This window comes from Fonsecaea erecta (genome assembly GCF_001651985.1).
Source record: "Fonsecaea erecta strain CBS 125763 chromosome Unknown Scaff9, whole genome shotgun sequence".
NCBI lineage: Eukaryota > Fungi > Ascomycota > Eurotiomycetes > Chaetothyriales > Herpotrichiellaceae > Fonsecaea > Fonsecaea erecta.
The window spans coordinates 985,829-1,001,127 of NW_017387252.1; the positions used below are offsets into that span (position 1 = coordinate 985,829).

Below are 15,299 nucleotides of genomic sequence, written 5' to 3' on the forward strand. Positions count from 1 at the left end.
CCCAAGTGCAAAAGTTCCATGATCACAGGTTTCAACAGGAGTCAAGCACCATCTTCCAGAAAGGCCTGTTCTCTACAGTTCGGTGTGCAACCTACCGCTGTGGTCCCGGCCACTGTCGATTGTCCAAGGAACGAAACCCCCTACCAAGCTTACCGAGTGCACAGGTCATGCAACAGTGGAGCGACATGACCTTCTCCCGTTTTGGAGAATGTTGATATTGAGCAGCCCAGACTCTTGCGACCTGCGCCATACTAGTACCTCTGCAGGACTCTGCAGGATCACTCCCAAACCTGTCTTTTGCAATCTGTGCATGCCTAATTGGTCGCCGATATTCTGGTTGATATCCTCTTTTCGCGAGCAGATAATGCCTGTCTCATCTCACATCTGCGTCGCTTGATGTCTAACATTTGCCGGGTGATCCTCGAAGTCGTACACCGCGCCAAGTCTGCCACTGATGAATCAGCATCGATTTGCCACCGTATTTGAGCTTGCCGGGAGGACTTGGAGGCTTGTGCAGCACACAGCAGGTGGATGATTCAGTTTGAGTCAGTTGCTCCTCATTGAGGAGCATGCTCAGTCAAGATCTTGTTCAATCCTTCTCGCTGGACACACTCGTCGAAGTGGAAACTGTGCGCCAGTTCGTCCAGGTCTTTGAAATCCATGCCCTCGAACTGTTTGGCAAACTCGTCTGAGAACTGGGCGCTCAACCACGTGTGGATCACGGCGCGCATGACATGCCTCTCGGTCTGCCATGGACCTGGATAGGCATCCTTCGCCGTCGGACAGATCTTGTCAATCCACTGCACAAGAGGATTCAACGCGGCTTCCGCCTCGGCCGAGTGGTGTACTCCCCACGCGTCCAGTCGATACGCCTTCTTCTTGTCCAGGAAGGGCTGGATGGTTCGGTTCCATTTGGAATTCCGGCTGGTGTGCATCATCCCCTGGACACCGATATCCTTGTATAGCCAGATGCTCCAACTGATCTTGAACTTGTCATAGACCTTCAGCTGTTGGCCGAGCATGTTGTACCGATCCTGGTTGATGCCTGCTGCGTCTTGTTCCTCGGCAGGGTCCGCGTAGACGGGGCCGAATTCCCCGTTCCATATGGGACATTTGTGTTCAAGCATGAATTCGGCTTTCCGAAGGAACTGTCGCTCCAGCTTGCCATTCTGGTCTTCGGTGCCCTTGTAGCGGTCGCCAGTCGGGAAGCCCATCATCTGCGTCTCATCAGCACAAGCACAGCGACTCTCAACCTGGACCTCAGGGACGCACCGAATAGTCATGGAGCGCGTACACACAGTTCGGCAAGACCTCGTCAAAACCCTTCCACTCCATCGAAAAGGTATTGCCGTCCAACCACAGGATGTGATGGGGGTCGACGGCACGGATCGCCGCCTCGAAGCGTTTGTAGAATACCGGCAGGCGGACGTGCTCGGGATCGCAGGGTTCGTTGATCGGATTGTACCCGGCCACCCACGTGTTGTCCCTGTATCTTTTGGCGATCTCTTGCCACAGCCAGATGGTCCGGTCCTGGTGGTCCTTGTAGTCCCAAAACGCGGCGTAGTTGGTCGGGTTGTCCGAGTGCCAGTCCGGGTTCTGGCCGCCGGGCGCGGTGTGCATGTCGAGGATCGTGTAGATCTGGTGCTTTGCGCACTGCGAGGTTCGTGACAGACAGATCAGTTTCCAGCTCGGGCGCATCACCTTTTCCCTCCAGCCAACCATAAGAACAATACCAACCATGGACTCACCAGATCAATCACTCGGTCGAGGTGCTTGAATCCAGCCACCTTCAGCACTCGCGGGTTCATGTCGTCTTCCAGGTGCCGGTAGTTGAATGGGAGCCGGATGCAGTTCAGCTTCAGGCTGGCGAAGAAGCGAGCGTCGGCCTCGGTGAAGTGGTACTCGAGCCACTTGTCGAAGAAGAAGTCGGCCTTCTCCTCTCCCAGCACCTTCTTCATCGATGCTCGATGCTGGAACTCGTGTCCCGGGTAGCCTGTGATGAAGTTCTCCATGCTGCCACAGGGGCGGAGGGACATCATCAGCTGGTCACCTCTTCATTTGGGGGGCCCGGGCCTTTCTCACTCTCGCAAAGGACCGACTTACTTCATCCATCCTCCAATGGCCGCTCCTCGAAGCACCACCTGCTGCCCATTGCCATCCACCACCTTGTCGCCATCGACCTTGAGGTAGCCTGTCGCCATCCTGTGTGCACTACTGTTGTAAACCACGGATCAAAGGTGGATTCTGACTCTGACTCTGACTCTTGCTGCGAAGGCAAGCGGTCCCTTGCTTCTTTTTTACCTTATTGCTCTCCCGGGTAATTAGAAGGAGAGGAGGGGTAAGTCAGGGAAAAGGAGAGATGTGCGTAACGAGACGAAACGAAGGCCTTTTCTGACTTCTTGAGCATTGGGCCGGAGGGAGGGGTTTTAGGGGGGGGTTGTTAGAGGAAGTAGTTAGTACCTCGTACCAGTACCTTTTCTTGATCCGCACGCATGTAACGAATAGAAAACAGAGGACGGACACAAAGAACTTTTGAAGCGCCCTGTGCCAGTGAGGAGCGTCTTCTATCATCTCTCAGTCTCGGACGGGCTTCTCTACCGAGTACATTGTGGTGCGAGAAAAGCGGACCGGCTAAATGCCCCTTGGGGTGGTCACCCGCCTGATATACACACCGGCGGAGGTGGGTGTTGAAATGGCACACAATGACCGCCATCGATCGGCCTTTTAGCCGTATAGCCTCTTTGGCATTACACAGATCTAATCCAATCAATCCAATAATGTCCGGTCGTCTGTTGTCTCGTAATGTAATACACATTGCGGAGATGGGGTCCAGATACATAAACCGGATGGGCTTGATGATGTGCGACCCATTCGTGGGCTTATGCTATCCCCTTTTTCCTTTCGTCGGGACGAGGCTGCGTACATACACTACACATGATCCTGTGATAGACTGTTGACCCAAGGCCTATTGAAATTCGTTACATTCATTCCTCGGTCTATACCTGCAGGGTAATCTCTGATCTACTGATCGAGATAGTAGCTGATGCTATAGTTGAGCCACGCACACTGGGGCAAATCCACAAAAGGACCGTTTGGAGACGGGTAGTTGAAGTGCTTGATGGGACCCGTGGCGTTGGACACTTTCTCCCACGGCCCGGACTCCTGCACGCCTTGCAAGGTCTTGGAATACCCTCTGGCCTGCAGGTAAGGGACGGGCGGATTCGGCTGTCCGCTCTTCACAAACTCCGCAAAGTATGCGCTGACCAACTGCACGGAGTACAGGTCGTTGGCGTCGCGCAGAGGCACGTAGAAGTTGCCAAACGCCCAGTCCATGTCGGCGCCGTGCAGCTTGAAGTACGGAAGGTTCGGGTTGCCATTGGGATAGCCCGGCGTGACCGGGGCGCCCGGCACGTTCTCTGGGTTGTATCCGTTGATCGTGCGCTCGAACTCGTAGTAGTACGCGGCAGGGAACGTCCCGGTCTCGGCCCCGGCGTAGACGGTCGCTTGATCGATGCAGCGGAAGGTCGTGTCGGTCGCGACGCGCTGCGTGACGTTGAACGAGTCGAACGTCATATTGCCTGTGTTGTAGTAGGGGAACAGGCCCGACTTTATGATGGCTTGCGCGTAAGAGGCGTTGATGCTCAGACCAGTCATCAGCCCTTCGGTCTCGTTGTGCACGGGAGTCGGGGATAGGGTGGAAAACGAGGCGCCGTCATTGGCAGCATTGCCAAACATGATCGGGACATAGGCACTTCCCGCATTCCTTTTGACCACGTTGAGTTCAGACGAGTTGACAATGGTGCCGTCTTGGACCACGTATCTGGCCACAGTCTCGAAATTCACCAGGTCGGTGGCATTGACCTTCTTGAGACACGCGATCTTGCCGCTCAATGTTTGCTGGGTGCAATTTGACGAGTTGAAAATCTGAGGTCCGGCCACTGTGTAGGACTCGTTCACAGTGTAGTATGACGAGTAAGTGGTACCGTAGTTGCCTTCAAGCCCGAGGGTGACCCCGCCGCCCAGGTTGGACATGGCGACGGCGCCCTGGAACAACCCGATGGCAGGAGGACTGCCGAGCAGGGTTCGGACTGAGCCGGCTCCAGCAGATTCGCCCATGATGGTGATCTTGGTCGGATCTCCGCCGAACTTGGCAACATTCTGGACAGTCCAGTTCAAGGCGACGATCTGGTCTCCAATGCCAAAGTTTCCTTTGATGTTGGTGCCGGGAATGGCGAGAAAGCCCAGCGTTGACAGTCGGTAGTTGATGGTCACGACCACAATATCTTCTCGAGAAGCTAGGTTGCCACCATCACTGAGCGGATCGGCTCCAGTGCCTCCAGTAAATCCTCCACCGTGGATCCAAACTAGTTCAGTCAGCCTTGCTGCACCATCTAGGGGCATTCAATACAGGGAAGACTCACATAAGACGGGTCTCAGACCCCCGGATGATCCAGCTTTGGGGATGTACGGGGTTTGAATGTTGAGGAACAAGCAATCCTCACTCGTCCCATTGACAAACGGCTGAGAACACTGGGCGCCATACGCAGTGGCGTTCACCGTTTTGCCAGTTCCCGTGTACAGGTGGGAGTAAACCCATCGCTGTGGCGGGTCAGCATATCGGATGCCCAGGAAGCGAAACGATTTCTGGTTTCGATAGCCGATATAAGTGTTGTCGGCTGCCGCGACCACGACCTGATTTGAGGCATTTGCTGTCGAGTTTGGAGGCTGGCTTGCATTGCTTGACTGGGTGCAGAGTACAGGCAACGCAGAGTCGTTCTGTGCCATGGCAGGGAAGGAGAGTTGTGCTTGACTGGAGACCTGCAAAGCGCCACCGGCAATGTGGTACACCTGATTTGGAGACACTCTCCCAGAGAACGCCAGGTATGATAAAGCGGAAGAGAAATCACTGCTGTAGTTCTGAATGGTCGCTTGAGTCAACAGAGTCTCGCTCAACGCCTGACAAGCAGCCGAACCGGCAGATGCTGGCATCGGGTCAAGCAGGATAGCGCCGACATGATTGACGTCGTCTGAAGCATTGAGGTTGTTTTGAAAGACATATGTCAGTGAACTCCCAGTATTAGACACGACAACGTTAGCCCGGCGAGCGATATCCTGAGGATGGCCAAGGGCATGCCCAACGAGCAAAGCCACGGGCAACAGCACCCGAAAGAACGAGGCCATGGTCATCACAGGACGTCGATTCGATTCAACAAGCAGCTAGAGGAGAGAGAGTGGTAGAAAAGGTGCCACAGCAACAAGGGCAGCATGGTCTTCTTACCAGAATCATACTCAGTTCGACGAGAGCGCATTCCATCATCGTCTGAAAACCAGCTTCCGCCGGTCCGTAGGCACAAATCCGCCAATTCATCCTATTTCACGACGGACACCGGTCGTGAAGCAATACTCCTCACACGGCCATTCCAAGTCAGGAAGGCAGCTATTGCGTCCGAACAGCTGTTGTCCCACAATGACTGGTCAAACTGCGGAGGTGGTCACGTCGATGCCGGTTGAATGCAGACAAGGTCATCGCCTTTGGACCACTGAGTCGACAGGACCATTCGGTAGAAGAAACATCTGGCATATTGCCGTGGAGGGGCTTTTCGAGGTGTTAAAAAAGAACAATCTATGACGACGGCACCTTAATGCGTGTGCAGATCCAGCAACACTGGGAATTAGGCTGAATGACGCCGGCAGCTTATTGGCATTGTTAAAGATCAGAGTCACTAGCCATTTGCCAAAAGGGGCTCAACGGCATTACGGCACCTGAGATTGATTGCCTTCAAGATTTGCCTCCGCGCCAGAAACAAGCAACTCGCTTCCAAGATCCCGGGGCACCTCTCTTCCGGGTCCTCCAGACACCCTAGCCATCTCCGCATCTTTACAGAGCTTGAGCAAGCTGGCTAAATGTTTTTTCCTTTTCTTGGCCAGGCAAAGTGGCACCGGAGATCTAGGACGATTGTGGCTGCTGTTGATCCGCTCCCCTTGAATGGAAGAAGCGTGGACGGATCTCGACGTCCAGAGGCAACTGTGATCTCAACCTCGCGGAGAAAATCGCCGTTTGGGCAACGCCGACAGTGGGAGGTCTTGTTCTTCCTACCAAGCTCCTCAAGGGCCCTTTTCAATGTGGCGGCCCTGTATTCCATCGTCTTGCTTCTCTGTTGATGTGGCGGGATGACATGGACGCAGCAAACACTGTCTGGCCTCGGTGAATTGTCCGAGGCTCTTTGCCAGCTGTTTCCGCGACTGGCACTGACGATCTCGGTCAGTGAAAATGAATGGACCATGTCCAGCCAGCTGTGAGTGCTCGTGCTCGAGATAATGGGTTAAGTACAAGCTCTGGTCCAAGCACAGGTCGTGTCGGAGCCTGTGGACGGCCTAGCAGCGCGGTGGGAGTTGCTGGTGCTGATAAACGAAGCTTGTTATATGATATATATGGCATTTTCGAGCAATTGAACAGATCTGCCTCTTGGTATGGGTGAATATTGTCCGACTCCGCGCGACGACCGTCGTGCATCGACACTATTTCTCTACAAAAGGACCGGAGTTAGCTGCATCAAGGGCACGAACGGCAGGCTCGCCTGATATAGAGGCTCAATGCTGGCCAATTGTGGCCGCTCAAATTGCCGTAGGCATTCCACCCTTCTGATACCGGAAACGAGAGATATTGGCTTTGCGTACTTCAGAAACCGTATCAGCTATTTCCTCGCGACCGGTCGATGCCATTGACTGTGCAAATGCACCAAAGGGATCTACGATGTCTTCCATCGACATCAATACAACGACTGCAATAGTGTTATCATGAAACCGCGCCTTATCTTCATGAACCTTCAAGATGCCCGTAGATCCAGGTGCCAATTGACAAGGCATCCGTATGTCATGTCGTTGGCGGGCCCGGTGCTCACATTCTGCATCTGTGATTGTTCGAACCGGCCTTGTTGTGCCGAAATCTGTGCTTGATATTGGAGGGGTGAGCGATATCTCTCTAAGACCGCCTGTAGAGCTATTGTTCTGAGACAAAAGAGGCGGCCTACGTGGTTACGAAGCCACCTGCCAAAAAAAAAAGCTGGATCGAAGAGGTATATTCCGTAACCCGTGGTAGTAATATCTGTTGGCCGTCGGACTCAAGGATTCTGGGAGTCAAGTGAAAAGAGCGCTTGCTCTACTCGGACTGGAAAGTTGGTCGTTCCTGTTGCGGTCGGTCTTCTCGTGGAGAGGAACCAATATTTCTTTCCCTAACTCCACGTCCGGGGCGGTGAACTCTTCTTCAGACTCAAACAAGAGAGATAGGGACGACGTTCACGCCACTCTTCGCAAGCGTACCCCGTATCCGTACGAGCGATCGCGTGCTCCAATCGCCGGTCCTTTTGTTCCATTGTCTATCCCACGAGCGCCCAGTCCGGCCGCCCCGTCTTGGACCATGCAGAGCATGTACGAAGAAAAGCTTGCTCGGACCAGTCATTCAGTTAGTCGTGATGGTACCCAGGCAGGCAGGCGGGCAGATCAGCAGATCCTCGGAGGAAACGGGTCTCAGACCACGAGATGGCCGGCCGGACTGGGCTGGACTGGCCAGCGGGACATATTTGGCTGAATTCACAGTCTGCCTCTGGCCCTGCTGGGGAGACGGTGTCCACTTGTTCTGCCAACCCACTCGCCTGTTTCTCGCCCTCGCTTGCCTTTCCTCGAAAGCACCCTGAATGTGCGATGATCAAAGGGTTCATCGCTATGCATGGTACGTGGACCATGCCTATCGCAGCATATCGACATCTCCACTCCTCCTCTGCAAGTCTCCCGGAGGTGCTTCGGTGAAAGGGGACCAGACTTGCGCCATTTTCTTTTGGGACAGGTCAGGAAGAGGCGGATGGAACGCACTTTTGATGATCCGTCGCAATGATCTATCCCACGACCATCCCCAGTAATGACCAGGGTCTGGGAAGGAAGTCTGGTGCCGGATAGGCGATCAGACATGCATGCATGCATGCTTCTTGCTCGCAAGGACATCGCAGCCTCGTCACAGCCCTAGGGCAATGAATGCAAAACAAACCCATCATCTTCGATCGATACCCTATCGACATTTCTGTCCTTGACGTCGAATCGAAGCTTTACGAAGCTCTGTGCCGTGCCCAGAACTCCAGACTCGTCGCTCGTCCCCGAGCGGAGGTGTGCAAGAGATGTCGAGGGCGCCCTGAAGTGACCAACCAAACAACTGAACCATTCGCCCCGTGGTGTTTGTTAACTAGGCGTGCATCACTCCACCCTGCCCACGGGGCTCGGGTTCGGGAGGACATACGTACAAGGGACACGCTTGTTCACCCCTACTCGCAATGCACCCGCACTCTCAGGCTGACTTCGTCACCCACGAGCGAGGACGAGAAACCCGCAAGGTGTGATGTGCTGCGCTAGAGAATTCCAGCGGCTCATCTTCGGCTCTCGCGACTACTCCCGGTTTGCTGGGTCCCTTCACCCGCCCAGAAAAAAGCCGTGGTTCAGGCGGTTTGGCGAGATCACGCAAGTGACACAGATGGAGAACGACAACAATACTAGGCGCCTGCAGGACAAGTCACCGAAATTTGAGACATCGTTGGGTCATTCGTTACTGGACAGAAGATCGGTGGGTGCGGCCAGCTGAGAGGAGGGAGGAGGGCTGGGAGTGACCCATCTCCACGGGGCTCCTAAGCTCGTACGACGGACGGGGGAATCATGAACCATTCCAGTTGAGTATTAGTTGTCATATGTAAGTTTGTATGTACTTGCACGTGGTGTCCTGTGTGAGACGCCCTGATACGGCCACACCATTCCCCGGTGTCTGGCGGTGTGGAAGCATCAAGCCGAACACACCGTGCACGGAACACCTTGCAACGCTTCGCCTACAGCGTAGTATGCCGGTTTACGCTGTGACCATCACTCGTCAGCATAACAACGACACGAAACAGCCTCAGGGGCAGGCAACAGCGAGTGGAGTCAATCCTCTGTACTCGGTACGAGGGGAACTCAAGGGAAGGATTTGCTTACCCTGAAGTCAGCGTTGTAGAGGTCGGCCAAGCCCTGCCCTGGAAAGCTCGACGGGATCCAACTGTTCAAGTGAGTGGAGTCAGTCACCTCCTCCTCGCGATACCCTCTCTCCTCCGTAAAAAGGGGGGAAGTGCAACCCGTAACGTACCTGTATTGATCGTCAAAGTCCCAGACCGTGATCCCGACGCAACCCTCCACCTGCACACAGCTGGCCGTCGAGTTGTAGTACTCTTCTGCTTGGAGAGCAAAGGCCGTGGCGTTGGTGAGATTGGCCTGCTCGAAACGGATGTCCAATTCGGTGATGGCCACCTCGACGCCCGCCGCGATGTAGGCCTGTTTCGTGGCGATCTGGTCCTCCAGCGAGGGCGTCTCACCGACGACGAAATGGCTCTCGAGCCCGACACCGTCGATGCGAAGGCCCTGGTTTCGCAACTGTTGGATCAGGCCCAGCACGGCCACGGACTTGTTGCCAGACTCGATCCCAAAATCGTTATAGTACAGCTTTGGCTTGCGTGTGCCGGCTGGCAGGGCGTCCACGGCCTCCTCTGCGCCGGTCGTCAGTCCCTGCACGTCCCTTCTCACGGCCTCTCAGCTCCTCAAGGCTGGTTCAGGACGACTTACGGGCAAATTGATACGCCAGGAAGAAGTACTCTGGACCGATCACGTCGAACTGCAGAGAGTCAGTCACAGATCAGACCCAACATGAAACCACCAGTACCGACCCAGATGCTTTCAGCAAACGATCCGTTGGCGGCAATGGCCTCGTTGACGACGTCCCACGAGTAGCAGGCGCCTCCAAAATGGGCGATCATGGTCTGGATATGGTTTTTCATGACCGCCGTGAGTCCATCGGCAGTCCAGTTCCCGTCCAAGACCCAATCGGAAACTTGGCTGACCCAGACCAGATTGTGACATCTCAAATACTTTCCGTGGTCTTGTGCAAGGGCTACGTTGATGTCTCCGCCCGTGAAGTTGAAGATTCCTGGCTCCGGTTCACTCAGCTGGAACTTCATCATGTTGGCCGGGGTGATCTGGCCGAAGATGTGCGTGTCGTTCAAGATCTCTTGATAGAGGATGTTGGTGTCCTCACCGGTTCCCTGCGTGGTTTCTATCAGTTCTGCCGTTCTTTCTCTGCTCACACCAATACCTACAGGCTGGTCGGTCGCACTGCCAAACCACAGCTTGCCGGCTGCTTGCGCTAGATCATTGAGGAAAGGAGGTGCCAACGGTTCAAAGTATCCAGCGCAGGACGAGGTTGCTGGCGGTGGTACGGCTGATGAGCTTGTCGTCACTACTGGCGAAGAAGCAGGAGGAGGAGACGGCGGCGGCGGCGGCGGTGGTGGTGGTGGTGGATAGTTTCCATGCGGTGACCATCCTTGCCACGTCGGGTTCGCCAGACCAAGGGCCGCGAGGGCAGAGACAACAGAGACAAGCCTGGCAAGAGACATGTTTGGTTTTCACGGGGCGGAGCGAAGGACAAGAAGGACGCAAGACAGCAGCTCAACGGCACGAAGCTCTTACACTTTGCTCAACCACCAGCATTACCACGGCACCCTTTGCATTCCCCCGCAACCTTTTTATATTCCACACCGGCAAATAACCGCTGGAGCAACTCACCAGGGATCGAAATTGGCATATATTCACTACACCGACTCCAGCAGGCGCGTCAGGCAGAGGAGACGGACAGATGGGGGATACTGCCGCCATTGTTCAATTTCTCTGATATCAACCGGAACCCCGCAACAGGGCCTTGAGAGGGAAGAAGTGATCAGGTAGCCGGCGATGTAGTCGTCACACAAGAGAGAGGCACGATTATAGACCTTCCTTGTTCGGCGACGATGGCCAGGAGTCATGCAGGTTGAGGTAGGTAGCGAATGCGGGCACCGTTGACACTGGAGTGCAACTAAACCTAGTCGCCAATTCCCCCGGAACAGGTTCACGAACCAATGCCCCGGGCTGGAGGTTGTGGTGGGGATAGAGGTACCTCCGTATATGCAGCTCATTTTGCTTTGAGACTGGGGAGGAGAGCCTTGTATAGTATAGTGGTAGCTATTTCTGATCCCATCCTGACCTGCACCTAAGCAGCCTCGCGAGCATGGATGGCGTTTAGTCAGTCACTCATTGTTCCATCCGTTTTTCTGCGGATGATGTTCTGGCTAGCTCTTTGCCGGGGCCATACCCATGTGGACGATCTCCATTCCCTATTTTCCCGGCCGGAGGACGAGTCCTCATTTGGCTATAGTATATTGCACTGCGTACTTACCGATGAGAGGGTCCTGTGTATAGCAAACGACGAGCCTAGGGGCGCCCCGGCCATGTCGATCTGGAAGGGAGTCTCTCTTCCTTTCCCAGAACGTAGCCGATCGCGCAACCCACGAGTCTGATGTTGGGTGGATGAATGCATGGATGGATGCATGGAGCCTAGAAAAGTCTGATCCTGTCTCCGGAACAGGAAGCTCCTTTCCAGGCAGGTGGCGATACCAGGGATGGATCATGGAATAATTGATTGATGGCGTTCCCTCTCCTGTGCTGCCCGGGTAATAGGATAAATTGGATCGTCTGGCCTGGCTGTTATGCCCTCGTTTGCCCGAAGATCCTCCACCGCCGCCCCCGTCGAATATCCCGTTCGGCCACCACATGGGGTCTGTTTCCTGGAAATCCCACATTCTCTCCTCGTCCTCTCCTCGTCCTCCACACGCCCATCCATCCACCCACCTGAATCCACTCGGACATGTGCTCAGCAGTGAATTCGCCCATAATTTTGCCGTTAGATCAATCAGAAACCAAAGTCCCTTCAGTTGGTCGGGATCCAGGAGAGAGCCACACCCCCCCCAATGTGTTTTCTCTCCCTTCCCGACCCCCCGGCTTGAATCTCTGTCGCTCTCTTTGTCGGTCTCTCGATCCATTCCGAGAGGCTCGATGCTGCTTCTGGCTGCCGGACCGGTAAAACTCCCCTGGTCGCTTTCGGTATCCAGACTCGGGTCTTGCGGGCTCGATATCGATCAGGCTCTCAGACCATGACTCGCTCCGCCAGTGGGCGGGCCTGTTTACCCAGCCTTTCGCCTCGGATTTGATCGTCCACAACCCAGACCGTCTCTTGGAGGAATCGATCCACCGATATGGCAAGATTTGGGTGGCTGATCCAGTCCGTCATTGGCTTCCTGCAGCCCTGGTCAGCTGTTGAATGCAGACTTTCTAGAACGCTATCACCCGAAACGTACTGCGGTAGCATTTCGTCCATACGGCCCTGAGGTGTGAGATAAAACATGCACCGTGACGATGCCACCTTGTATATATAAAGCATTTGCCATGCTCCCTCTTGCTTTTGTCCTTTTTTCTTTTCCCTTCTTCATCAAGACTTTCACGTAGATATTGTCTCTACGTCCTTGGTTCATCCTTGTTCAAGAAATCCCCATCAGCCATCACTGTCTTCTTGTCAGCATGGGGAAAGCATACTTTGAACTGGCAGGGCGCCAGTTTCCCGCAGTGACCTGGTACAAGGATCCTGCCTTGAGAAAGACCTATATCTGTCTTATGTTTGTGGTTCTGACCAGTGCCACCAACGGGTGAGTGTGCCAATGATATGCCTGGTACGACCAGAAAGGACCGCGTGTTGACTTTGGTGATCCCAGTTATGATGGCTCCATGATGAACGGTCTCCAGACTCTTCCCCCCTGGCAAAAGCATTTCGATCACCCGAAAGGCGGCAAGATTGGTATCTTGAACGCCATCATGTCCATCGGTTCCTTGTCCGCCATTCCCTTTGTGCCATACGTCGCCGATTTCCTGGGCCGTCGAATGGGTATCCTCGTGGGCTGCCTGATCATGCTGGTCGGGGTGGTGCTGCAGTCCATCTCGGCGGGCTTTGGCATGTTCTTGGGCGCCCGATTCCTGCTGGGTTTCGGTATCGCCATTGCCCACGGCTCTTCTCCTCTGTTGATCACCGAACTCGTGCACCCCCAGCACCGAGCCATCTTCACCACCATCTACAACACCACCTGGTACGCCGGGAGCATTGTCGCGGCGTGGCTCACCTACGGAACCGACCACATCACCAACAACTGGGCGTGGCGTATCCCCACCATCGTCCAGGCCGCCCCCTCCTTGATTCAGATCACCTTCATCTGGTTCGTGCCTGAGTCTCCCAGATGGCTCATCGCGCACGGCAAAGAAGAGAAGGGTCTGAACATCCTGTACAACGTCCATGCCAACGGCAACCGCAACGACGAGATGGTCCAGCTGGAATTCGTTGAAATCCGCGACACCATCAGACTCGAGAAGGAAGTCGAGGGAAACCAGTGGCTCGAGCTGGTCAAGACCAAGGGCAACCGCCGCAGACTCATCATCTTGTTGTCCGCCGGTCTGTTCTCCCAGTGGTCTGGTAACGGTCTCGTCTCATACTACATCACCAAGGTAAGCGTCACCCTCGTGCCGTTTCTTGCTGCCAGAAGAGATCCCTTGCTAACGTCAGCCGAAGATTCTCAACAACATTGGCTACACCGATACCTTAACCCAGAACTTGATCAATGGCGTTCTCCAAATCTTCAATCTCTTCATCGCCGTCATTGCCTGTTTCTTCGTCGACAAGGTCGGCCGTCGCAAGCTCTTCCTCATCTCTACCACCGGCATGTTGATCACCTTCATCGTTTGGACCATCTGCTCGGCCCGATATGCGATCTCTGGCTCCAAGGGCGCCGCCAACGCCGTTGTCGGGTAAGTCGCGAGTGATTCTTTTGTTGCTGTGGCGGCTCCCTGAACTATCGCTGACTGCCTCGACTAGAATGATCTACATCTACTACTTCTGGTACAACATCGCCTGGTCCGGCATGTTGGTCGGTTACACAGCCGAAATCCTGCCCTACAACATCCGAGCCAAGGGGTTGACCGTCATGTTCTTGATGGTTGACGCCGCGCTCTTCTTCAACCAGTACATCAATCCCATCGCCTTGGACCACATCGGGTGGAAGTACTACATCTTCTACTGCGTGTGGCTCGGCTTCGAGCTGGCCATTGTCTACTTCTTCTACGTCGAGACCCGCAACACGCCTCGTAAGTGGCCCTCCATCCCCGGTATATCACTGTTCTTGCCGCTGATTTTTCTTTTTCTCTACAGTGGAAGAAATTGCCAAGCACTTCGATGGCGACCAGGCATTGGTTGCCGGCGCGGCTGCCTCCAACAAGGGTCTCGTCCTGGCGGCCGAGATGGGTCTCGACGCCACCGTCACTCAACACCACGAGATGGACGAGAAGAGACACTCGGTGCAGGTCGAAAATGCGCCCCCCACCAAGAGTGATTTGTAGAGTCTGAGGGATTGAGCGTGTGTATGTGTGTGTGAGTGTATGACGAAAAATCGTGCTCGAGTCGAAAGTCGGTCTCTTTGTTTGGGAACCAGTCCTCCATGTGATGTTGATTCGTACTTTGCAAGCGAGGTCGGGTGTGGAATGTCCTATCTCATCGCGCAACAATAGTTTGGCTTGGGGAAGACAACAGTATTGGATCACCACCATAAGCCATAAACTAATATACAATGACGTCAAAAACTCCAGCAAGAGTTTCCCACCATCTGTTGTCGGCGGCAGCGACATGTCGTGCTTTTTCTTTTTCCCCATGACGTGCTCAGATCTGCGAGACATCGACGTCTCATCGAGGGCATTAAGAGCCCTCAGGATTCTGGATCTCGCATCCTTAGTCAGTGGCAGGCCACATTCGGCCCGGAGGGAATAGCAGGGCAAGAAAACGCACGCCGTCATGCCCAGTGGCAACACATCAGCGCCGGTCAACTTATATCTTCCAATGCATCTCCCGACCAGAAGTAACATGATTTTCTTTTGGTCGATCCTGCTCCCACTGGCCATTATGACATCACTGTCTCTACCCCTGGGTGCTTCCTGTAGATGTTAACCTGACATAGCATCGGTATGGTAGTCACATCAGCAATTATCGAAAAGACAATCTTCTCTCTGGGTGAGTTGAGAAACTCTGCCTCCCTCGGGCATAACGCGGGTGATGCTTGCAAGCAGGGCCGTTACTGTAAGTCCACCTCATGGTTTCAGGTTCCAGTCACCCCCAACTCCTTTTTTCGACATGTGGCTCTCTCGAGAGATCTAGATTGAGAGTCTCCATTGGAGTCCATGTCAATGAGGACTGTATTCGTACATCTTATCTGCTCTGTTTTCCACCCTCTAGGTGATGTATACATTCAGCCACACGTTGGTGATTGGGCAGTGAAAATTGACGTAGGGCACAATCGCCAAAGAGATACAACGTCTGCAATCACAACTGGCTGTCC

At 54.4% G+C, this 15,299-nt stretch overlaps 4 protein-coding genes across 4 annotated transcripts; 1 reads left to right on the plus strand and 3 right to left on the minus strand.

Annotated features, from left to right (window-relative positions):
• Positions 1-557: 557 nt before the first annotated feature.
• On the minus strand, positions 558-2,201 carry AYL99_09575 (hypothetical protein; the record flags this gene model as incomplete). Its single annotated transcript, XM_018841082.1, has 4 exons — positions 558-1,217; positions 1,273-1,653; positions 1,749-2,013; positions 2,104-2,201. The coding sequence occupies 4 exons, from the start codon at positions 2,199-2,201 to the stop codon at positions 558-560; spliced, it is 1,404 nt and encodes a 467-aa protein (XP_018689763.1).
• Positions 2,202-3,021: 820 nt separating this feature from the next.
• Positions 3,022-5,181, minus strand: AYL99_09576 (hypothetical protein; the record flags this gene model as incomplete). The annotated part of the gene is made up of 2 exons (XM_018841083.1): positions 3,022-4,364; positions 4,422-5,181. The coding sequence occupies 2 exons, from the start codon at positions 5,179-5,181 to the stop codon at positions 3,022-3,024; spliced, it is 2,103 nt and encodes a 700-aa protein (XP_018689764.1).
• A 3,639-nt stretch (positions 5,182-8,820) lies between these two features.
• On the minus strand, positions 8,821-10,457 carry AYL99_09577 (glycosyl hydrolase family 10; the record flags this gene model as incomplete). The annotated part of the gene is made up of 6 exons (XM_018841084.1): positions 8,821-8,889; positions 9,010-9,070; positions 9,158-9,554; positions 9,631-9,679; positions 9,732-10,106; positions 10,161-10,457. 6 exons carry the CDS (start codon positions 10,455-10,457, stop codon positions 8,821-8,823), a joined length of 1,248 nt encoding a protein of 415 aa, XP_018689765.1.
• Positions 10,458-12,450: 1,993 nt separating this feature from the next.
• On the plus strand, positions 12,451-14,310 carry AYL99_09578 (hypothetical protein; the record flags this gene model as incomplete). The annotated part of the gene is made up of 5 exons (XM_018841085.1): positions 12,451-12,575; positions 12,642-13,422; positions 13,487-13,722; positions 13,790-14,058; positions 14,123-14,310. The coding sequence occupies 5 exons, from the start codon at positions 12,451-12,453 to the stop codon at positions 14,308-14,310; spliced, it is 1,599 nt and encodes a 532-aa protein (XP_018689766.1).
• Positions 14,311-15,299: the final 989 nt, after the last annotated feature.